Source organism: Sturnus vulgaris, chromosome 1, assembly GCF_052056855.1.
Source record: "Sturnus vulgaris isolate bStuVul1 chromosome 1, bStuVul1.hap1, whole genome shotgun sequence".
NCBI lineage: Eukaryota > Metazoa > Chordata > Aves > Passeriformes > Sturnidae > Sturnus > Sturnus vulgaris.
Genome location: NC_142243.1, coordinates 95,408,436 through 95,433,458, shown reverse-complemented (window position 1 = coordinate 95,433,458; position 25,023 = coordinate 95,408,436). Strand labels below are relative to the sequence as shown.

The window sequence follows — 25,023 nt, the reverse complement described above, 5'->3', positions numbered from 1 at the left end:
ACAAGACTGCTGAAAGACATAAGGCACCACACACAAGAAAGTCACACCTTTCCACAGGCTGTTGGGTCACCAACTCAGCTACCTTGGTTTAGCCATCACAAATAATCAAATTATCAGACGATTATCTATTAAAAAAAATTAATTTTCTCAAATTTTAGAAGAAGATTGTTGTTCCCTACCGGCTTAAAGTCAGCCTAACGGGTGAGAAATATGGATGAATGTTTCCATTCACAGTTGACCATACAGAGGGTAAGAAGGGCAACAGAGCCTGGTTTTGACAACCTCACTGAGAGCTCCCTGGTTTCTGGATGGTGTACTGTTGGGCATTCACCATGATTTGCATGTACAAGAAAACTTTATGCACCAAGGCAGTATAAGTTAGAATGGTAAAGTCTCCATTTTTCCTCTGTCCTACTACAATAAGTCATTCATGGTGATATGCCTACCAATTCTAGGAAATGAGGAGCTAGTCTTCAGATTTGCTGTGCTGTCCAAATTATTGTGCTGGGGAGGAATCTAAAATTAATTTAATCTCAATTTGCATTACTAAAAAATACAGTTTGGACTTTTTCAGCTTTCTCAGCAAGGATTCTTATACTTACAGATTTAATTTTGTTTGATTTATTCTTCAGCAGCACCAAATTATTCTTGTGAGATCTAAAGCCAGTAAAAAATAAGTAAAAAATAATAAAAACTTGTTTATTTAAACATTTTTATATGGGAAGTGACTGATGATTTTAAACCTACAGAAGAAGTAACTGGGTAGTATTTATTTAACTTATTGCTACAGTTAATTCCTCCCTTTTACAGCCACTACACTATTTATTAGTTAGAAGATGATTTGGGGGGATTCCTCTATCCAAACTCAGTGGGTATGGTGTATATCACAGCTACCTTGTCTGGGGTATCCATCAAGAAGCTGAGGAAGACAAACACTTCTTATAGAGCATTATTTGCTTGATTTTCTATAGACACATACCAAAGGATAATATTTAGTTTCATTCTGTAACTGCCCACATCTTTATTTAAGGTGGTTCAAGACATCTTGCCCAGATGCAAATATCTGGATAGGTTATTTGAATTTTCATGGATATCACATATGACACAGATTTCATCTCCTGAGATGACCTCCTTCACAAATAAAAGGTGAAGGAAAACAAATACAGAGCTAACAAATTATTCCCTTCTTACACAATGATGTATCACATCTAGTAGCATGGCTTTGAAAAGAGTTGAAAAACAAATGTTTGAAAGAAAGGTTTTCAAAAAGGCCACTAAAGAAAACAATACCTATCACAAAAAAATAATCGTGCTGTCACTTACACCTGTACAAATAGAGCGCAGTAGACAGACAACAAAAACTGAGCTCAGTCAGCAATGACTCCTCTTGATATATTTTGGCTTAAGATTCTTCTTAAAATCTACCTTTTCCTACCATTTAACTAGTTTAAATTAGCTGTTTACCTTTTCTTGGTAATAAAGTAATTCAAAGATCTATGACTGCCCAAATATAAGTTAAGGAATTTCCATTTCTATTTCCACTTTTGTTAGCCAGGAGATTCAATGACCTAGGCACAAAAACAAATATGGGCATAATTAACAGTGCTGATATATTCTAGATCTGACTCAATACTCTTTTGTGACAAGAAAGAGGAATTTCCCCTAACCCCACTCAGCCTCCTAGATCAGTAACAGGAGCATCAAATAATGGGATACATCAAATTATTGTTTAAGTTCCCTCTCAGAAAAATCTGGATGAGGGATCCAAACTCAGTTCTCCTCCAGTTTAGATGAATGTCTCGGCGTCTGGACTGTTATTTTGCACTTTCTTTGTGATAAATTAATACATAGCAAAGAAGAATAAGCATGAAAGACTTAGAAATTCACTTCAGATATATCTCAGGAGCAGTTCAGTAACTTCAGAATAAAGGAGGTTTTGATGTAAATTCCTATTCTACAGTGAGCGGAGGATGGAACTACATCTGAATTATGCACTTTTTATGTGGGTGGTCTGTCTGCTGTGCATGGGGACATCCTGAGTAATGCAGCATCTTGTCAGAAAACAATTTGTCCTGAGGTACTAGGGCTTAGATGTGGCTTAGATGTGCCAGGTTTTAGGGTAAGTCCAGAGCAGATAAATGCTTGTGTAAATATGGGCATGCAGGGACATAAAAATCAAGCAAACATCTGAGGAACAGCTTGAGGATCTACATTCTTACCAGTTAATCGGTAAAATGACTAAAATTGCTTCCAATTAAATCCATAATATTCAGTTATCAAATAAAAAAAATACATTAATGAAATTTGAAAGTTCATTTTCACCTGGCAATCATAGTCAATTTGTACATGTGTCAAAAACAAAAAAATCCAAAAAACCCCATTCAAAATGACACACAATTAACTGTATAGACTGTACAGACACTTCAGCAAGAACTAAATTCTATGTACACCTTTTTCATTTGTAGTCCTAGAAGAAGGCTTTGCAGCAGACTGTCACATGCCTGGTATAACTTCGTTTCTTGAAGGAAATTAAGTTTTGTATTTCATATGCCTCAAGAAGATAATTTCTGAATTTGGGTACTTAACATTGGTTCAGATTATATACTATAAGATCAAAGTAGGCTGTGGATCAATATCTTAAAAACTGAAAAGCTGCTACAGCCACAGATGAGCATTTAATCCATGTGCAAAATGAGTCTGCTGCAGCACAGGTTTGGCTGTGTGCGATGCTGAAAGCCCTGAATGCCCAAACAATTTAACACTTCAGGATGGACTCAGAACTTTTCTGTATCAGTCTCAGAGTTTACAATGTTACAACACTGCAACTACACTGTCTTCATAAAGCATTGCTTAATTACAGCACATACACGGCAGTAATTCATCATACCATAAGCTACTGCTGATTAAAAGCTGTAAGCTGGTTTTAAAACCTTGTGCACTCATTATAATCAACAGTAGGGAAGGATTCCTAAAGGCTTGACCCATTTCCAATGGGATTTGACCCAATTCAGTGTAATGCAGCTTAATTTATATTTTATCTGTTGATTAGGTTTTATCCATCTAACAGATCAGCTATTGATTTCTATGTAACACCATAATTTATAGAACCTTTCAGGATTAAAAAGAGAAACAGTTATTTTTCAATTTTGTTTGTCCTTGGTACCCCATAGGGATTAATTACCCACCATCATCTAGCTAGCTTGTTTTGAAAAATGAAATATATGGCATAACTATCCTGGCAGATTCTTCTACTACTTGACCATTACATAGAGTTACCTGATGATTTGGCCAACATGTAATCTAAATAGGCCCATAAATCCTTTTCCACCCTCATAATCACGGACCACAGGCAAAAATCTCGTCATCAAAAATGGCTGATAAATTGTACACCTATCATGTGTACAAGTCAGGAAGCTCTCCTCCTGTTTCAGACTTTTCCAAGGTACCCACATCTTTTAGTTTGGGAAATCTGTGACAATTTCTTGAACAGCAATTAACAAATCTCAGATGAGGACAATTCCCAGAAAACTCATACCATCTGAGAAAAGGGAATACACAGGAGAATATTCTAGTCAAAGCATAAAGGAGTTTACCACGATTCCAGGGGCTGATTGCTACTGGTCTTCTAGAAAGGGTGGAAAATACACACATGGTGGTGACAGAGGGTGTTATATGATGCTTATGTTAAATCTGAGATAACAGTATATGCATATCACTATATTTTTTAATACAAACTTAACCAATTGTAAAATTCCTAGCATTAATACCACAGCAAGAAGTAAATCTAGTTTCAAGGTCTAGTTTTTTAACTGTTCTCTGCTCTGGGAGGACATCAACAAAGATGAATAAAAAAAGATTGAAAAAGGGAAAATTCAGAGAACCCTGAAGACCGTATTTCCTTTCTGTGCATCTTGGGCAGCTTTCCCATTTCTGTTTTAGTTAAGAAATTATTTAGAATGCCAAGTGGCAAACAATTTGACTGAATTGGAGTAACATTATGAAATATTTCAACTCTGTGTTGCCATCCACATCCTGAGCAATGTAAAGCAGGGACAGAATTTCACTTTCTTAGTGCAAAGGGACTAAAAGCCACTCTATGACCTAATCTCTCACCCAGTTAAAATCAGGTCTGCCAGCACAGACTATTCTAGTTTCCTTATCTGGACCTTGAATGAGTTTACTTCAGCTGCTTGTAAATTTTTCATTGCTACAGATTTTCAACATTAGCAATTTTATACTTTAGAATGGAGGGAAAATCTAATTGTGAGGTTTTTACCTTTGATCCTGTAATAGCTGACTTTCGAGTACTTGGTTTATGACATGCAAATGTAACATTTCACTCACTCCTGTCTCCCCACTTTTTGCTTGTTTTTAATAATAGTTGCAATGCCAAGATGAAAGGAAAGCAAACAAGAGGAGTTTATGTAGTCTTAAATACAGCATAAATATTTCATCCTAAATTTATCAAAAATTATGAGAATATTAATGTCACCTGGAATGAATGCTTCTTGAATGAGTGTAAATTACAGACAGTCATGAGATCAATTAACTATATTGTAATGAAGAATACTGATGAGCCACTTTTACATCTGTTCTTTTAGTCTATATTATTAGAGAGCTGGTGAAAGCGCAAAGCAACAGATGCTGCAAAGGCTTAGAAATCATCTCTTATCTCCATCCTTTGGATCTGCAGCTTGTAGTTATCTGAAGTTCAGGAGAAGCACTGCTAAACCTGGGGTTCCAACATGCATGATTTTAATGCAAGTGCAGAGCCCACAGCTGGCATCAGCCCAAAGGCTCGAGTGCACCTTGCCCTCATTACCCACGCCTGGCCACGGCTGCGCTGTGTGAGGCAAGAAGGCTGCTCGTAATGACAGAACCACAGAATCATTTAGGGTGGAAAACATCACCAAGACCAAGGAGCACAATCTTTGTCTGATCTCCGCCTTGTCAACTTGACCATGGCACCAAGTGCCAGGTCCGGTCATTTCCTGAATTCCTCAAATCTGTCACGAAAGAGGCGGTGCACATTTCTGCAGGATCTGTTGCCCAGCACCAGGAGGTTTGTATGCAGACTGTGAAGGCCCAAAGATACTCTCCCAGTACATCTGTCCATGGCTCTGTGGGATAGGAAGTCCTGCCAGGGATGCTAGTTGGACTGCTTTGCATGGACACATCTTTAGGCAGGCAGCAAAAAGAGCCTTTTCTTCCAAGCACTCTGACCATGCAAGAGTAGCCAAGGTTTTGCTAAATGGAAGAGCTCCAGGCCAATTAATGCAAATAAATTGAACCTGACATATCATTTAAGATAAACTTTTATTCCTTTTAGGATCTCATGCTCAGTAAATCTCTACATTAAATTTCACAAGGCAGAGATGAGGACTTTTGCAATGCTCCTAGACTGTTATTCTCTTTTTCTTATTCAGTAAAAGAGCAAAAAAACCCCGTTATTATTCTGGCCAGATCTCCATTGTCAATCACAACAAAGGTCTAAGGGAGGAAAAGCCTGGAAAAATGCTTACATGCTCAAATCTTCAGCTATAAAACCAAGGGAGATGCACTTATCTGGCTACTACATCTTCAAAAAGTTAGGTTTCAGCTTTGCTCCATTTGGGATGGGGCATGTCTAGGTTGACTTGGTTGCCAGCTAGTTTCACAGAATCACTGTTGTAAGGGACTCACATGGATCGTTGAGTCCAACTCTTAAGTGAATGGCCCATTTGGGGATTGAACCCACATCTTGGCATTAATAGCACCATGTTCCGACCAAGTGAGCTAATCTTTGGGAAAATTCACTTTGGGCAGCATTTTCAAAATGCTTGAGTGACTTAGAAATTAAAATGCATAACTCAGTTGTCTTTCCCCCTAACATTTTATCTTTTATATTCCTTTCATTTAGTCAGCCTCTCCCACACAAATAGATAGATCATAGAGGCCTAAAGAAAAATAATTTGAATTTTAATTTTAAAAAATAATTGACATATGTATTAACAAGGGAAACAGAAGCAGAAGTCCAACTCAAGCCCAGACAAAGGATGAAATATTTAACTTACACAATGGTCCATGGCATCAGTATATCAGTATATTCTATATCTGAAGGTCACCTATCGACACATTTATGGTTTGTGAGCCCACGGTCTTTTCCAGAACTAATGTTTCTGTAAAGCCCACGCCCTCCAGAGTCAGTCCACAGTTGGAGTTATGTACACCACTGATTTTATCTAGCACAGTAAATCAGACAGACTAGAGCTACTTGAGTCTTTCAGGGATTAAAGTAGTTCTAAAGTGCTGAAAAATGAACCTATAACACACAGGCAATAATCTAGCATTTGGCTACAGGTTATCACTTAGGTTGTCAGCTGAATTTATCAAACCCGGATATGAGCAGTTAAAAAGCTTTTGATGATTTATAGCTTCTGTACACAACTGCAGCCTTAAATCCTACTTAACATTTTCCAGGTGTGAAAATTCACAAATGTTTTTTTTTAAAAATTCTATTCTCTTCTCTGAATTCAACAAGCCCTTTGTGCATTTACTGACCTTTGGGATTCACACGTCAGAGACTTTTCAAAGTCTTTTTCTCTGGAGAGGGGAAGCACAGACTAAATACGTGAATAAGCCCCTCATTTTTATCAGACTATCTGCCATTTACTAACACAGCACAACACAACATTTGCCTGCTGTCACATCAGACTGCCACAGCCATGCTCCAAATGTCACATTAGCAGAGTCAGGTTAAAATCACTGTGTTACAACACTTTCTGCAATGACCTTTTGAAGGGCCAGAATGAGAGGAAAGCTTAACTCCCCTTGCTCTGTGCAGGGAGCCTCTACTTATTTTTCTCCTAAACACGAGAAACACGTGCTTCATTTTCAAGGGGGAGTTGTCAGCTTTTATGAACATGTGACATTCCTGCAATCCACTGAGCCCTCCATGGCTCCATCCTATAGCCTGTGTGGTACAAGCATCACTCTAAAACAGTAAAGTTGGTTGCTGGAGGATTAGGCTCTCTGTGTATGTCAGACACCTTTTTCTTGAGGAGCACAGGGATCTGCTTCCCTAGATGTACACAACTTTCCATTTTGACACAGGCCAGGGCAGTATGTAGGACAATTTGCCTTACCAGGCCTATAAATAACTTGACCTTTTAAAATGGACAGAACAGGGTATGTGTATTAATTACTAACTTGGATCCTAGGGCACATTTTTAATAGAAGCAAGGACCCATTATGACTCTATTGTAGATGGGAATATAGGTTTCCCAGGGAAGAGCCACCCAGCCTGCTCAGTGTAAAAGCAGAAGGGCTGGAACACACTGGAATAGACTGCCAAGGGAGAGGCAGGAGTCACTATCCCAGGAAGAACTCAAAAAATGACTGGACCTGGCACTTAGTGCCAGGGTCTATTTGACAAAGTGGTGATCAGTCAGAAGCTGGGCTTGATGATCTTGGAGGCCTTTTCCAACTTAAAAGATTCTATGAGTTTAGGGGATACCCTTTCAGTGAGGTATTGCTCTTTTCCTCCTCCTCCAAGCTAGTCTTTATTGGTAGATCCCAGATGATTTGCAGTGGCCAAGCCACTGACAGGGAGATTGCTCCCGTGCTTCTCATGTCATGTGGGGCTCCTGAGACCACCTAGTGAATCCAGTCAAGTCCCAAATCTGGTAAAATAAAAGTAAATTGATTATTATACACAAGAGATTAGCCAATAAAGACTGTACAGTCTGTCAAGGTCAAAGCATGGCCTGGATAGCTCTGAATTGGATATGCAGAAAGCAGCTCAAGGAGGAAAAATGTGTCCATGGCATAAAGGTTAAATAAAGAGGGAAGGAATATAGGGAGAACACAGCATGCAGTATAAAACTGCTTCATGTCAGTAGCTGGGGATCATATAAAATAGCACTTAGATTTATGTACAAATGACAGTTCCCTATATCTCTGCCTGACCCTGTTCCTTACGCGAACAGTATTAATTCAATACATTTTTCATTCTGGCAGTAGTTTGAACTAAATCACTGCTAAATCATCTGTGGTGGAATCACTTTGTTGCAGGTAGATGTACTAGATGAATCTAATGAAATAACTTACTTATGAGGAATTCATCCCTTGTCCTCCATAGTCATTTAAGGAAAAAATTATACATGCGCTCCAGTTGAAGATAATAAATACCAAGATGGATGGAATTTCAAACAGACATTTTTCTCAATAGTCCACAATCATGTTCTCCCTTTGGTTTCAGTTTTTGAAATAGTAACTCAAGAGTAAGAAAAGTATGATCCAGCCCTTTCATTACAGGGGCAAGGGGACCTTAGGGTCCATAGTAAGATTTTAAAAAATGTTTTGCCTAAGTCCAAAATGTATGGAGTTTGGCTGTTGTGGGGCTTTTTTGACTCCCAGACTCTATAATAGAAAACTCTGAAACATGAGTGTATTCTAAGTCAAAATATGAGATTACAAAGGGTCTTTACTGACTCTGGGAATAGAGAAATGGAAAGCTACTATTTCCTGTACTGGCATCCCCACTTCACTTCTTTCCAAAAGGAGGGTGAGAAATTCCTGTTGGAGCAAATAATCAAAATTCACTGAAAAGAAACAAAGAGGTGTTTATCACAGATGTGTAACAAATTCAATATAATTATATTAAATAACATGATTCAAGCCAGAAAATTACACCTGTGCCATTGTGAAGTACTACCAAAGGTCAGACATTTTTAAAATATATCTCCCAAATCTATTAATTATATGTGCTCATTTTCTGTTATATGTTGACAGAATCAGAATTCTTTAATTTCTGAACCAGGGTCTGGTGATGACATGCCGAAATAGATTTTTTTTCAAAAACTAAAATGTCAAGTTAGAGAAATAGATGCCAATACATTGACAGCAAGATTTTCTATGATTTGAAATTAAATAAACATTTGTAATGGCAGAAAAAACCACAAAACTATGATTAGAATGAAAAAAAGGGGACTAATAAATTTGAAAAGCAACTTACCCTTTCTGTACCCTTAATAAGGAGCTAATTCCTGGACTTAAAATGCTTCTGTGCTCTCAAAGTTTTAGTACAAATGCCTATATGAATTCGGCAGCATAAAATTCACAACTACCTTTGGTCACTTACAGAGTGAATAAATCCATCTTCACTCTTTTTTTAAAAAACCCCTCCCTTTTTCATCTCCCTTATCTGTAATAGATTAGAGTTGTTTTCTCTTAACACCATGATGGTATCTTCTACCATTCTTGAAGTAGTTCTATGAAGGAAAATTTTGTCACATATACTTTTATATAAGATTCCACAGATTCAAAAATCTTTTAGACTTTACATTATTATCTTTGTATCTGTAGCCTACAACTATACAAACTTTAACATACTGGCTTGGTGTACTATTCAAAAATACTCTGTTTTGTCTGTTCAAATGGTAATGTCAAATAATAAATCTATGTCCTCTCAGTGACCTAGATAAACTTCATTTTTTTCTTTTCCATTCATTAAGAATTAAAGTTATTCTATTTCACGGTTCTGTATATCTTGAGGAAATATTTGAACTACAAGTTAAGGATGATGTCATTGCAATAGACTGAATTCTCTATTAATTACACCAAATTAAATATTTTCCCATAAAATATACCAGAATTTCATGGGTTTCTTGTTCATCTTCGGGCTCCTTTTATCCCCATGTAGTGTATTATAAATTCTTCCCAAAAAAAGCATCTCTCTGAGATGTCAAGAGGAGAGACGAGCCAGCACACAGCTCTGCAGAGAGCAGGAGCTCATGGTGGCCCCATAGCCCTCAAGAAAACCTCTGTCTCTCTTCACAAGACAGGGGGGACTGGGTGGTGACAGGGAGGGACAGCACTGCACATCACCTGAAATGGAACATCTGAATAAGTTTACTCTAGTAGAAATATGATTCTGCATGCTAACAAAAAAAAAAAAAAGTGAAAGTCAGAGAGCTCTGAAAGAAAAACCTGACAATTTTTTCAGGTTCTTCTTAGACATCATTTCTTTAGTGGGGTACTAATTTCTGTTGACTTTTTGGAGCTGGATACTTTGTCCTTTGGTAGAAATTAATGCTTGTAAAATTATTTTCCATTGCTTTTCAACTTTTTTTCTTTGCTATTACATTTGAAAGTTAGTCTTTTTTCTCGGTAATTAAGACATCTCCTCAGACATATTTTGCACAACATAGTGACAGAGACTTATCCAATCCTGGGAAACACTTTGTGCCTCAGAGTACGCTGAATGAAGTGGAATGCTATGAAAATGAGTTTGTTCTATAGTATGTGTGCTTGTCCCAGTAATTATTATTTGCACAGTTCAAACCTCCTCTCAAGGGATGAAGCTCTCTGTAAAGCCCAGGCATAGAAACACAGTGATAAAAACAGATCTCCCCTGCTCCTCACGTGTGCCTGGGAAAAACAATGAATGCAACTCTTCCCAGCAGCCCCGCCATGCTCACTGCAACTTCGGCTGGCACAGAGGTACCCAGCTAGCCTGAAATTAGTTGGCCTGAATGAGGACAGCTGCAAAGCTGTGGCCTCCCATAGCTGTGCTCCCAATGGAAAGGTTACCCACCAAACCACTGGTTTTGCCCCTGGGCAGATTTCCAGCTTCCAGTCTGCTCCATATTATTGTTGCCACACTGCTCGCACCAGTCCGCCCGTTTAAAGCTAGCTCAGGTAAAACAAAACAAAACGAAATTAAACAAAAGAAAACACAAAACAAAACACAAACCAAACCAAACCAAGCTGCCATGGTGACCAGCAGCTGCACATAAGTTTTTCCTCCCAGTGTGTCCTCCCTGGCCTCGAAGTTTATATCCACACAATACAGCTTGCTCAAAATGAGGTGACTCAACTCCCCACACTTAATCCCATGAATCTGTAAGTAATTCCCTAAGACCCCAGACAATTTTTATAGCCCTTATCTGTCCTTTCTCCAGTTTAACAGCACAAGTACACAGCTTGGGTACCTGAATTTTAATAAACTTTTCTGTGTCTATAAAAACAAATCAAATGAACACAAACTTCAACTCCTAATAAATAATGCCAACAGATTACAAAAGAAATAATTGGGAAAACATTCCTGCTGGTGGGTATGGAAAAGAATAGAAAATATGTCCAAAAAATCTGACAATAAAAGGGGAAAACAGCTATAAACATCTATTAAATATAATATCTTGCATGGTCTCATCTGGCAGAGGATTGTTATAAAGGTGAGGGAAATACTGATAATAAAATTATAGGTGATGTTCGGTGCTAGAGAGGTACAGCATAACATACAAGAGAAAAGTAATCTCAAGTATAGAAATGCAACTGTTGGTACAAAGTAATTAAGAGCATCCAGGATGAGGCCTTGGACTTATTGTGGCTGGTTCTTTGAAAACATCAGTGCTGTGCTCACCGGTGGCCAAAGAGCCAAAAAGAGGATGAATGTGGCAAGACAGAATATTGTGAGAGCAGTTAAAAAAATGCGGAAAGGTCATTCAGAAATGTGAGTTATGGAGGTGCATGCTTCAGAGCTGTGAGTGGCTCTCACCGAGGTCTCACAAAAAAAGAATATTAGGAAAGGTAGAGGTTTATTAGAATTATAGAGCAGCTTTTACATGATGAAGAAACTAAATGGATGACAAAGACTTGAATTTCTAAAGAGACTCATTGATAAGAAAGATATGTAAAATATGAACAATGTGTAAAAAGTAAGACAGAGTTATTCACTGCTTATCACATCACAAGAAGCAGGGTATGCCCAGTGAAACTCTAAGACAGTTGATTTAAAACAGACAGATGGAAGGGCTTTAATCATACATGCATAATTCTTTTGTGAAACTCACTGCCAGTAGATGTGTTGAAGGCTGAAAGTATAAACGGATTCTTGAAAGATATGACAATTGATAGACAATAAATCCACATGCAATGATTAAACCTTATGGTCCAAAGACACCCTCCAGCTCAAACAGTCATGAAAACACTCGCCTTTTGGATCTCAGCACAAACCATGCGCCTGCTCTGATACAGATACCCACCAATAACATAGACTCATCATATACTTGGGAAATCTCAGCTTCAATTCACTTTCTGCCTGAGGAGAACTGCAGCTTTTTCCTCTTTATATTTATACATACATCTGGATAATGATTTTCACTATTTGTCCTGCTAAATCCTTGTACAACATATAAAAAAATCCAGGCTGATAGACCAGAAGACAAGGGGTGAGTTGACACCTATTAGCAGTTTTGATACTTGCTTGGCTGAGGGATCAAAAGATTTATGTTCAAATAAATTGGATTTAAAGGAAAAGAGAAAACATCAGAACATAGAACTCATGCTGGAAGAGCATTAAATTTTATGTTTCCTCCCTACAAATAACCTAATCAGAAGTCTAGGGTTTCATGCTTATCCTATGTCTCTTACAAGAAACAATACAAAGTGCAACAAGTGGTATTAATAGCATAACATGGACAAGAATTTGTAAATAAAATGCCAGAATCACGTTATGGACACTGCAGAGGAGCAACAGCTTCAGAAGAAATACAGCTGGAGTAGCAGAGAACTCAAGATGTAATGAAAGTCATTTGTCTGTCTCATGGCACAGCAAATACATCTACAGTATTTCAGGTGTCTTGTTTTTCAAAACTTCCAAACCCAGCAATTTTCCAGAGTTTAAATATACTTTTCATTAAGAAGTTTTTCCTAACATTGGCTCAAATCTCCACTCCTATTCAAATATCTTAATTCTCAGCCAGACAACGAGGGCAGAAACTGTTTTATCAGCAGCTGTCATGCATTTTGACCATCTTCTCTAAGCAGCCTAGATATTTTGGTTTTTGTATTGAGGTATGTCCTTAATCTTATGTTTTCTCCACACATTTTTCTTAAATCAGCACTGGACACAGTAGTTAGTTATAGCTTTTTGGTGCCAGAGAGATTAAAAGGATACTATTGTTTTTACATCCCCATGCAGAAATTTTCTTTGTTTACCTTTTCATTTTTTGTTTATTCATATTCATTCACCTACTGTAATCCTTAGTTCTTTTAATGTATAACTATGGACTGGTTATTTTCCATTTTGTATTTGTCCAGAAGTTTGCTCCCAATGTAGCACCAGACATTTGACCTAAAAACCAGCATTCTTTTTCTCTTGATTACTTCTTCAAATTCTTAATATTTGTTTGAATCCTTGTCTAGTTCCCCTGGTGATTGCTGACTCTCCCAGAAACCACTGTATATTTTGATAATTATATATTCTAGTTTATCTTCTTAATCAGTAATGTCAATATTCAGTGACTACATATTTAAGACACACCCTTTCAGAGGTCTATGTGGTATACTTCTCCATATTGAAATGAGACTTTAAATCAGTTTTGTAGGTACTTTCATATTCATACAGATCATGGGAGTTGTAGCTAGATGATCTTTAAGGTCCCTTTCAACCCAAACCATTTTATGATTCTGTGGATTGATCACTAAACTAAAAATTTACTGGTCACTAAGGCCTGGACAGTTACAATAAAATTACATTACTCACTATGGAGATAAAAATGGACTGGATACGGTACAGCAAGATGTCTACAAAATACACATTCATATGATTACAGTCAAGATCTCCTGTTAGGATGTGTCAAAAGTAAGCTTTCTGACTTCTTCACTAAAATCCCTTTTTCGCTTGAAAAATTATAGTTTTTTTATGATATCGTGATCTTTTCCAGAAGGATCCAGCTCAGAACCCTCTGTCCAGGATAAACAGTTCACAGTTTAATTTACATCTTTATTACTCATTACATGACACTAGCAATTACTTATTGATCATTACTAAAAAAATTGCTCAAACAACAGAATTCTGAATTTATTTATATACTTTTTTCCTAAATTCATACCTAGATATTTGAAAGTATTCCTGAATCTTAAAAATCTTAATATTTATAAGGAAATTTTCTTCTGACTTTTAAAGTTTTTCGCAGAAGCAGTGAAATATGAATCCATTGATTCTGGATATTTGACGCCATAGTTTCCATATACATCTGAGTTTTCAGAGTTCTTACTAAATATTTTCTATTAATTGGATTATATTCTTTCAACATTATCACAGGAAAAAAAAATCCACAGACTGGTGATTTGGGTCATATACTGGACAGAGTTAAATATTTAAAAAATATATGTATATTCTAAGGTAATTAGTCTCATTATTTATATGAGTCTTTGTGGAAGCAAGAACCAAAGTAATTAAGAATATGCCAGACTGTGTTTAGAATAAATAGAAAGCAACTTTTCCAGGGTTGGATTGATGCCCCTGGAGAACAAGTTATAGATGAACTGAGGATCCAGGAAAGCAGTCCTGGGTTCTTGAGTACCTTCCCCTTAACTGCAGGGCAGACATTTTTTTATGTCTACTTCATTTGATTAAACTCAGAAGAATATCTGAATAGCTGGGGCTTTTACTGTAGAAGGTCAATAAGGCTTTTTCTGAGGAGACCAAAGGTGTTACACTTGACAAGTCATGCTCTCCCTCTCGCTTGGGAGCTTTCAACACTAACAAATGTCATACCACATTACTTGGCTAAACGAGTTAAAACATTTCCTTAATTCTTCCCACTTCCTTAAAGTTTTTTTCCAATATGCAGTACCACAGACTTTCATTCCTAGCTTCACAAAGCACAATTTCTGCACATTTTATTTGTATTTGTTTACAATTCTTTGATTTTTCTTTTTAACCTATTCCAACACAGATGTCTCTTAGGTTTTCTTTAACGCCTGACAGAAATGGGAGTCTGACTGAAAGCAAAGTGCCCTCTAGGCTCCAGTCAGATGAATCAGAAAGGATCTGCCAAAGTGAAACATTTTGAAGGACAGGCATAGATCTGTTCTTGAAGCCTCCCGTATCACAGCACTCTACAATCTCAGCTTTGTTACTGCCCTCCTTACTCCCTGATACGCCCACAAAAGTTGTCAGAACTCTTTTTCAGCTCTCACTAGACAAAAGATTTTGACCATCTACTTCAACTACATGTCTATGAGAAGAGTTCTTAAATTGAACCCATGGAAAAATTGCCATTCATTTGGAAGGATGCAAACTTCAAATATCAACTGAATATCTCAGCTAAACTAACAGTCTACTCTTTATTTACCAGTAAGGTAGGGGGAAAAAAAAGCTATTACGTGTGCTTTGTATTCTCTGTTGCATACTAAATAATTCCAGGGAGGTATTCATGATCTACAAAGCAACAAGCAGTTTGGTCACAGCTATCTCTTGCACCATCTTTGACCACTTGCAAAAGTAGCAGACTGCACAGAAGCTGAAAAAGAGGCATGACTAGCATGAGCTTGGGAAAAAAACTGTATCTAGATCCAAAATTAAACCAGCTATTCAGATTTTCATCACAGTGTGCCGTACTGCCCTTGAACCCTCACAGGCTGGTTTTCCCTTGCCTCTGGCAGATGTGCCTGTCTGCTTTTTCCATAGCCAAAATGTTTGCAGATAGTCTCATTAAAACAAAAGTTTCCAGCAAGGAACAGAAAATTTAGCTCCTGAGACTGCCCTGCTGATTTTTCTACCCAAGCAAATGAGGAACAGAGGTTTTGGCCGTATTCTCATATATTATTACCTATTTATCTGCTTTATTTTTTCTGCATTGAATTATTTCAACTGTGAACAACTGCGACAACTTTCATTCAGATTGTTAAAGAAATTATAAAGCTGTGCAAATGAAAAAAAAAATCTTGAGTAATGGAAGACTAACACTGGCGATTCCTAATTATTATGTTTGGATAATAAGTTGCTAATGCATTTTATATAAGCTGTATTCATAATTACAACTAATCTTACAAAAGCATTTACAAGACATCTTTGATGGTCTTTTTTCCTTGAAATCATCATGATTTGTATTATATTCTTAAAAAAACCCACAACCTTTAACCAATGAATTATATATCTGTCTCATGCTTGATCATTCCTAACAGCTATAACTACAAAGGAAAAGCCCATTTATCATTTTAGACACTGGACTTTAAACTAACTTCGTTACGTTACTAGGAACTTTCCCAATAGTCTGAGAATTATTAAAAGTTAATGAGAATGTTTCAGAAAGTTTCCTAACCAATTAAGATTTGTTCAAAAGAACAAATTAATAATGTCTACAATTAAACCACAAGTATTGAATATAAAAGCTTTGAACAAAAACAATACCAATAAAAGAACAGAAAAATCCTTGATAATATTTAGACTATCATTTGTAGTCGAAAAAAGAAAAAACTTCCGTCTATGTTATTATACTGTTCCTTATTTCAATTTCTTATACATTTTTGCACATTCTCTTTATTTCCAAAATAAGTGAGAAACTAAATAAAACTTGAGACCAGCCTTAAGAGGTCTTGACCAACTATTGCTTGCATGAATAGGAATCCAGCCCTTCTCTAGCATTTCTCCATAGGATTCCTGAGTTATTTTTTTCTGTAGATTAATTGGAAACCTTTGTTTCATGATCAAAATACCAATCACTTCTGAAATATTAATTTTGCAATTACAGGGGATTTTAAAGGCGTGGATGTTTCCTGTTTTTACTGATCTAACAATAGCCGATGGTAAAACCATTGGTGTTAAAGAGTATCTGATATGAAACTGAAAATATTATAAAGAACTTCAGTTTGAATGGTTGGAGATAAAAGTCAATGTAAAATCAGCTATCCTTGACTTCTACTGCTCTTCTGGATTAGTTCAGAAGATATATATTGCACCTCCCCATGATCCCAAATCACATCCTTAATGTGCAGAGAGAACATGCCAACCTTCCTCCTTGCTCAGGTGTTCTAGGAGGGTACATGTAGCTACCTTAGGCAAAATGCATTAGAGCTCCTCCAGACTTCTGAGGAATAAGAGCCTCTTGTAAAAATTTTCTCATGATTCTTTCATGTGTCTGTAAACACCACTATTATGAAAAAAATAAAGGGGGCAGGGGGAGGAAGAAGAGGAAGCAATCAATATTTATCATTAGTGTTGAGCAAGAGTTCCTAAATTATATTACTGTGAGATGATATCTGCAAAGTTTTAGTGGGTCGAAATTCTTCCGGGAACATGAGTTAATAGCATCACTTACAGTTGTGAAGGCAAGAGCAATTCTGAAGATTGCTTCAGTAATTCAGAGTGAGTAACAACAGAACCCCTCAAGTGCATTGCTGTTCATTAATAATAATGTCCATACAGCAGACAATTTCTGTTTAAAGAATGAGCTTTTGTAACTTGGTCAGCAGGATTATGTTTAAAGCGCTCTCCCGAAAACAAAGGGAGAGCAAGCTTCTCTCTCATGCATTGTATGGAAAGAATTTGCCAGCTTACGACTACCCTCACGAGACCATCCAAATCAATCATCTCCTGTTTTATCTCAGCCTCAGCCTAGGAAAAAAACCACATGAATTGCATTCTATAAACTGCAGAAACAACTGCACCATGAATCACCATTTCTGCAGAAGCCTCTCCCAGCAAGCGCCTCATCCTGGCTGCAAATGGCCCCTGACAAATCCCTACGGCTTCGTTTGTGGTCTCTGCTGCTGAGACCATTCCCTGCAGGAGCAGCTCAGGCTGAGAGGATGCAGCAGGCTTGGTGAGCTGTGCTGTGGAGCATGTTGCCTCCAAGGGATGGGGTCAGCAGTTTGTGCGTCCTCTGCACGCTGAGGGACTGACTCCTGAAGCAACTTATAGCAAGCAGTTGCAGAATGTCAAAAGTGAGTCTTCAGAGAGTGCAAAAAACTAACTTGAAAGAGCTTAACAACAAAAATCGTCTATAAATTCCATTTCACATTGGTTTTTAAGAAGCAATTGTATTAAGAAGTGGATACTTCTGACTAGCTGACCAGTAGGGTTTTTAAAACAGCTTCTGGTTGCTATAGATCAGTAGTTTCTATAAATATGGGTTTGTAATCAAGAAAAATTCTTGGAAATACCTCATAGCACTCGAGTTTCAGAACATGGCATTTTAAACAGGTAACAAAAACTTATTAAGTTCCTTTCTGCATCTTCCAAACAGTTTCTTTTCAAAATAATTGTACATATTGAAAGCATCCTGAAACAAATGCAACTGACACAAAGGTTTGAAACTGCATACATAAATATAATGAAAATTGTTTGCAACCTACCTTGGAATTGTGTAAATTTGATGGTTCCCATCCTCTCTCCATTTCTGAAAACAACTTCACCCTAAATAAAATAAATAAACACCTTAAAAGTTTTATAAATCTCTCAAAATGTAGTTTTTATTCACATATTAATTTTCCATTGACTATTAAAATTACCAAAGCAATGTTTATACTCTGAAGATAGCAGATTCAAACAGATTCAAAATAACTCAAGAACACCTCCTTAAAGCCTTCTACAGATTTTAAATGGCCTTAGAAACTTGGCCAGTGTTACCACCCACTTTTCATTTAAAGGAAATGGAAGCACAATAAAGCCAGTAACTTACAGAATTTCAGATGATGAGATAGATGCAAACAATTGATTTTCACTGTTTGCATTATGAAGGATGTGTAAAAAGTTTCAAAGATCACACAAGAAAATAGTTTTCCACTTCATTCATCCATCATATATTTCTCCAAAGGGCTCTAGAAACTATTTATCTTATATACTTATCCTACTAGATTGTGGATACCAGTAGCTCCCATGGCTTGGTTTGGTACTATACCAACATGTGTGTCCTAGTATTCATTTTAATTGTAATGTCTTTAAGTCAGTACTGCCATCTCTGGTGCTATACACTCTTATTTCTCAATATAATGGTCATGTAATGCTGAAACTTCCTCACTTATCCCTAGGAAATCACTCCCATCTTTTATCTCATCTTTCTGGATTACATTAAGAAAAGAGCTTGTTAAAATGCCTCCTTACTTCAGCTATTTCATAATTGAGTATGAAAGAAGAGGGTTTCACTCATTTACAGTAAGTATTTTTAATATTTTGAACCTGTAGAGAAGAGCTGAGAGCTGTCAAGACAGATTGCTGTTCCACTTCATCCCTGGTTTGGCTTATTAACACCATCTCCATAAATCTTTGTTTTGGCAGACATCAGAGTAAAAGAAACCAAATGGTAAACCTGTGAGGCTACAGTATATTTCTCTGTGCCAGCCTGTCACTTTTTGGATAACCCTTTATGATCATTAAAGGGATGCTCTGAAGGCCTCAAATACTGAAGCCACGTCCCAGCAGGAACGGTACAACATTTTTGTAGTACAGCACACTCACCTCCCCCTCATTTTCTGCAAACCACAAAATACTATTTCCTTTTGATAAACAGTAGAAACCTTAAACAAACATAAGCCACATCGTGCTAAATTTTAAGAATCAAAAGCCCCAATCTCCTGGCTATTTTATAAAAAATAAGAGAATTACGTTTGAAGCAAAGGAAGTGATATAAATAGACAATAAATATTGAATTTAATTTTATGAATTACAGCAATGCTAATAAGAAATAAGCCAATCAGTGTTTCAGAAACCTGTCTTAAGGAATTATGTGCCTAAATTATGGCATGAGCAGTGAGCTATAATCTGATGTTCTACAGCTCACATCAAGCCATTTCTTTGCTACTGAGATAATATACCATGAGATTTAGCTGGAGAGTTTTCTTCTTTACACTTGAGATTCATAAATTACTAAATCTCTTTTTTTATTTAAAGTTGCGGATGTTTGAATAATAGATATTCCTGATATACATATTAAGATGTGACATTCCAAAAGCCAGTCAGCACTATTTCATCCTTTTTTACTTCACCACACACTCCAGCACACATGCCAGTACAAACTGCAGTTTATGGTGTGACCCCCCATAAAAGCTAGATCTTATGAAATCCACATGAATATAGCAATACACAAAATCCTCTTTTACCTTCCATTGTGTTTTGGTGATGTTACATAGGCATATTTAGATATTGATTAGCAAAAGGACCAGTGATTGTATAGAATTAAAGAAAATAATGGAAGTAATGTTAATACCAACTTCTTCAGAACATGATCATCATATTAAAAAAATATCTCTTGATCAAGCAAGAAATTTACATCATCATTTCAAGAGATGTAAAATAAAACCTCAGTCCTGAACAAGCATTTAAATCAACTGCACAAGTAAATAACTTGCACTTTGAACAAACCCCACATTTTATTATATATTAAATAGTTAATTAGCAAAGCTTCCCTCTTCCATTACACACAGGTCATCCCAATGGAGACCAACAGAAACCACACTGGTGTCTTGGTGCCTATTTAATCTTCATCAATCTACCATCGACATTTTTTCTTTCTTTACTAGCTGTAAAAGTGAATGCCAGAGTAAATACCAATCTGCCCAGCTGATCTGCCCAACTTTGAGCTGTGGACAGGCATCTTCACACTAGCAATGACCTGGAAAAGTTGATGGGAAGGAAATAGGAAGTTTGTGGCTTGGAGTCCAACAGACAGAGACCTGAACAGACGGTGGAAAAGGAGCTGGATGAGCTCAGTCTGGCACAATCTGGCCCCCTGGATATTGCTGCTGGTGTGTACAGCCACCACGGCACACAGAATTTCAATTCTTTTGGCCCAAATACATCCCTGTATTTGGGATTCATTGCAGCTGCATAACTCATCATACAATCTTACACAAGGTTACTTTATTTAGTTTTCCTAATTGTACTGCCACCCCTAAGTATAAACAATACTAGTCTCACATTACAAGTTAGGTGACTCGAACCACAGAAATAGAGAAGCTTATGTTGTAGATTTTTTAGACTTTCGTTTGTTTGTGTTTGTTTTTTTGCTTTTGGTACATCTCTGACCTGGTTCCCTTTTGTTTGTCTCTTTTTTTTTTCTTCCCTCTAAAAGCTTGAGTGTCCTTTACAAATGATGAAAATCAGATTAGACCAAACATTTCGACAGCATCAATCTCACACTTGCCATATACAAGGACATCATCTCCATGTTTCTTCTGAGTACCATCATCTTTTTTGTGCTCTGTTTTACAAACCTAATATTGATTTGTGTACTTTGTTAAACAGAGTAACTGTTTCATCCCCTTAATAAAAAGACATTTTCTATCCTCCTTGGATGTAGAGTCTTTCCCTTTTATCTTCAGTCATTAGTCCTTTATTTGTGGTCAGAATAAGAAGTCCACATGGTGCATTCACACTCACAAATTATTAGCCAACATTAGATTTATTTCAGACACATGGGACTTCCCCTGTCTTTACAGCAGTCATTTGTCTCTACTTGGAAGGAGCTGTATATTATGCTTCTATATTTTTTTCCTGGTGGTTAAAAAGTAGGTATCTCTGCTATATTATGAACATGACATTAAGCTCTTTTTGAGCTACTGAGCACTAGCATTTATTAAAATTTTCTTTACATTATCTTTGACAGTATTATTATTCAACTCTGGATAGAGGCCCATGCCAAAGTTAGAATTCTTTCATTTTTCATACACTGAAATCCACAGCGGGCACATTTTTTCATTAATATCTTTAGTTTTCTTCACTGTCTTCAATCAAACCAGAGTTCATAAGTTTCTTAATTGCTCTCTCAGTCAGGGCCAGGTCTGCACTTTGACCACCATTTAATTTTCTGTGTATTTTCTTCTGCAAAGTATCTCAAATTTAGTAAACAGAAAAATAAGTGCATAGCATTTACTCCATGATTTTCAGTACTATCCTTACAAGAAATATCTGCTTTAGAACAAGTTTACTTCCTCCTTCAGCAGTCTTCCACCACATGGCACCAAACAACTATTGATTCAACTGTTTATCATATACTCAGCCTATACTTGTTATCTTATTGCTGGTTTCAAATGTCATAAATATAAATTCAAGCTAAATTAATAATACAAATACCCCTTCATCAGAGTAAAGACCATGGGAACGTTGACAGAAATACCACAGCTGGATGCAAGAGAGTTAAATACCACAGGTCTTCTATGCCCCACGTGTTTTCTGATGGGCCAATACATTTCAGGACGCTGCTTCAGTTTCACTTCACTGCCTAGAAATCTGGGCTACTCTGCCCTCTAGACAAGTCATCTCCTCATAAAATAGTATTTAGAGTCTGTGGCTTTCCATGAAACATCTGAGACTACATAGTCAAACCTGCTCCAAAAGTGACCATTGGCATTTTCCCAAAAATAAATTAACTCATTCACTTTGGGGGTACTTGAGCGAGATATTTGATATCAAGTAAACAATATAAATAAATGGATGCAGAAATACCTGAAAAGCAGTAGGAAAACTATGACAACTGAAATAATGTTTTACATAATTTTATATATTCTTTATATATTTATATAATATATAAAATTAAATTTGTCTGTTTAAGTTCTGTGACATCTGCTGAAATCAAGGTGTACTTCTGAACTTGTAGTTTCCTTATTGGACTATGTCCAATAAAAGTACAAGCCAAGGAGGTTGAAACATCCCAGGATAAGAAACCTAAGAGTTTGCTATCACCCAGAGGGCAGCTTAACTGGCCTCTCTCATTGCTCCTAGCTGTACGCCTCTACACCTACCTGGTGGTAGCTCAGCATTCATCAAGCCCCTGTGTGAGCTGTAGTGACCTACTAAACCAGCAAAATGCATTCAGTGGGGTTTTTGTTGTTGTTGATTTTTGCAGTTTTTTTATTGCTTTGGCATGTGGGCAGTATGTTGCTTCTGAATTACTGAACCAGAGCCAGCACAAAGGAGCCCTGGAAGGATGCAGGTACTAGCAGAAGGAGGTAGGAGGAAGGGAGCAACTGTCTGTTAGCCCCAGATCCTTTCAGAAGATTTTCTATGTTTTCATGCAATCCACACAGCCTGCTACTCACATGTTGCACTCAATTTACTCATTCAGGACTCCTTAGCTACTGACACAGCTTCCCTGACACATACAAAGCAGCAAGCTGGGATTCTGTGTCTCTTGGTTCTGCAACTTGTGGGCAGTGAAGAGCTACACACTGGAATTCATAGCCTCTTCCACCCTCCAAACTTCATGTCCAAGACCGTGGTGTTTGTAGAGAAAAGGAATATCATTTATTCTACCTAATAGGCTTTTAGCTCTGCAAGTATAACCTCACTTCTAAAAAGAAACAGCAAGCTTCCAGCTGAGGGCAGCTTGTGCACAACTCTTCTGGTTTCAACCTAGTTACATCACTCATTCAGCTGCAGACAAAGAGCTAAGCACAGGAGATGTAAGCAGAGTACAAGAGAGGATACCAGGGAGACAGCAGTGAAGGTGTGGGACGAAGAGGTAGCCATCATCTTTGGATAAATGAGAGGAGAGCAGAAGGCAGAGGGTGACAAAAATTAAAATTCTCCATCAAATCAACAATGCTCCTTGGTCCATGATTTTACATCTTTAGACTTCTCTGGATAAAATATTTCTAGAACATTTGATCAAAGCAGACTCAGTGACTGCTGTTTTTCAGGCCTTGAGATTATTTTCAGAAAATATGTTTCCTTCAAAATTTTCAAGATTAAAGACTAAAATCTGAAATAGTTTACAATCCATTGGGATGTCTTTTCCCTGCCTGTTTTCTCTCTTATGACAAAAGCTTTGTGTAACTGAACACTGTTGTCTGGAGAGCAGCAAAGCAGCTCAAAGAGCAGGGTGAAGTATAGCTAAAAAACTGGTCTTGGCTAACATTTTCTAAATGAAGCAATACCACCATTCTCATCTAAACAGAAACTTTTGTTCTAGACATGACAGAACAGGCATAAAATAGCAGGAAAAAAATGAACATGCTTATTTCCATACATTGAATATCCATCTGCACCATAGCAAGCATGCTGTGTTATGCTTAAAAAACATACCCTCAAACAAGTAAGTTTCCCAAACACAAAAGCACTAGTTTTTGCAAAAAACAGTGGGGGAGAAGGAAGCTAAATTGTTGGAAGAGAATTGCTGAGAAAAAAAAAAATTGGTAATCGTGACAGTGATGGAAAAGAAGGAAGAATTTGCATTCATCAAATCCGTTAATATTAGAACATGAGGAGGCACTCGTCTATTGCACTATGGTCTAAAACAGAAAAATCAGTGATATATTTTCACATTATTCCTTTGCACAGCAGGTAATGACCTTCCGAAATTTGCACTGAGTGAGGATTACTTATATATTTGTTTCATTTAGAAACAGAGGGCTGGGATGTGACCCAGTCTACGGATCTCATGTGACACTTCATATATTCTTATGTAGCCTCTGTGAACTCTTGGTAGTCAGACAAGTAAATGGAAAATTATATCTCAGAGATAGCTGAGAGATCAGGAAATATTAATGATTTTTTAAATAGGTTACAGAAACTGCTCTCATATGAATGAAGTATGGGATAAGCAGATGTACAGGTTCACATCAGAGGCAATTTAGAAATAAAGAACCCAGGAGATATATAGGTTCCTTTTTTTGTTCTCCTCCATGGAAAAAATTGTTCTGGGTAAAAATATCCAGCAATTTTAATAAAAAAGTGGGCTTTGTGTCTCATATTTGCCAAGATCTTTGTTAGCATCAGCTAATTCAAGTAGTCTGTGGCACTGCCCATTGTGTTCTGCTTTGGCACTTGTCTACCTTAAATGCCTACTGAATAAGTAATAGAGTTTCTCAAAATTAAAAAAAAAAAAAATCCCGGGTATATGAAATAATTTCTTTAGACTATCTTGAGTTAAAATCATTTTCCAAAACCAAATTTCCTAAAATACAAGAAAAAGCTACTGTGCATTTCCTAATATGATGACAGCAATGAATTATAGTCCATAGCTGGGCTGGAAGAAATGGAAATTGAAGATTAACACCTACAGTTTCAAATTAAGTATAACATCTTTATGTACCTATCATTCACATACATCCTCAATCTAGGATTATGTGGAAATGCAAAGTACTGGAAGCCTTACCACATAGCTTCATCATGCTGCCACTACACTCCCTTCTAAATAATGAGTTTCAGTCCATTCAGCCTCTTCTTCCAAGGAGAGGGGATTTTTTTTTATTTAGCCTATCTCCCCTCTCTAAGCTGCTGTTACATTTTTTTATTTCCTGACAAAGGCATAACTG

At 37.0% G+C, this 25,023-nt stretch overlaps 1 protein-coding gene across 2 annotated transcripts in view; it reads right to left on the bottom strand.

Annotated features, from left to right (window-relative positions):
• GABBR2 (gamma-aminobutyric acid type B receptor subunit 2) overlaps positions 1-25,023 on the bottom strand; it is a 460,220-nt gene that overhangs the window by 176,154 nt on the left and 259,043 nt on the right. For both annotated transcript variants that reach the window (XM_014875208.2, XM_088171908.1), the window contains exon 8: positions 18,127-18,187. In XM_014875208.2, the coding sequence (XP_014730694.1) occupies positions 18,127-18,187 (61 nt within the window). The remainder of the gene's footprint in view (positions 1-18,126; positions 18,188-25,023) is intronic.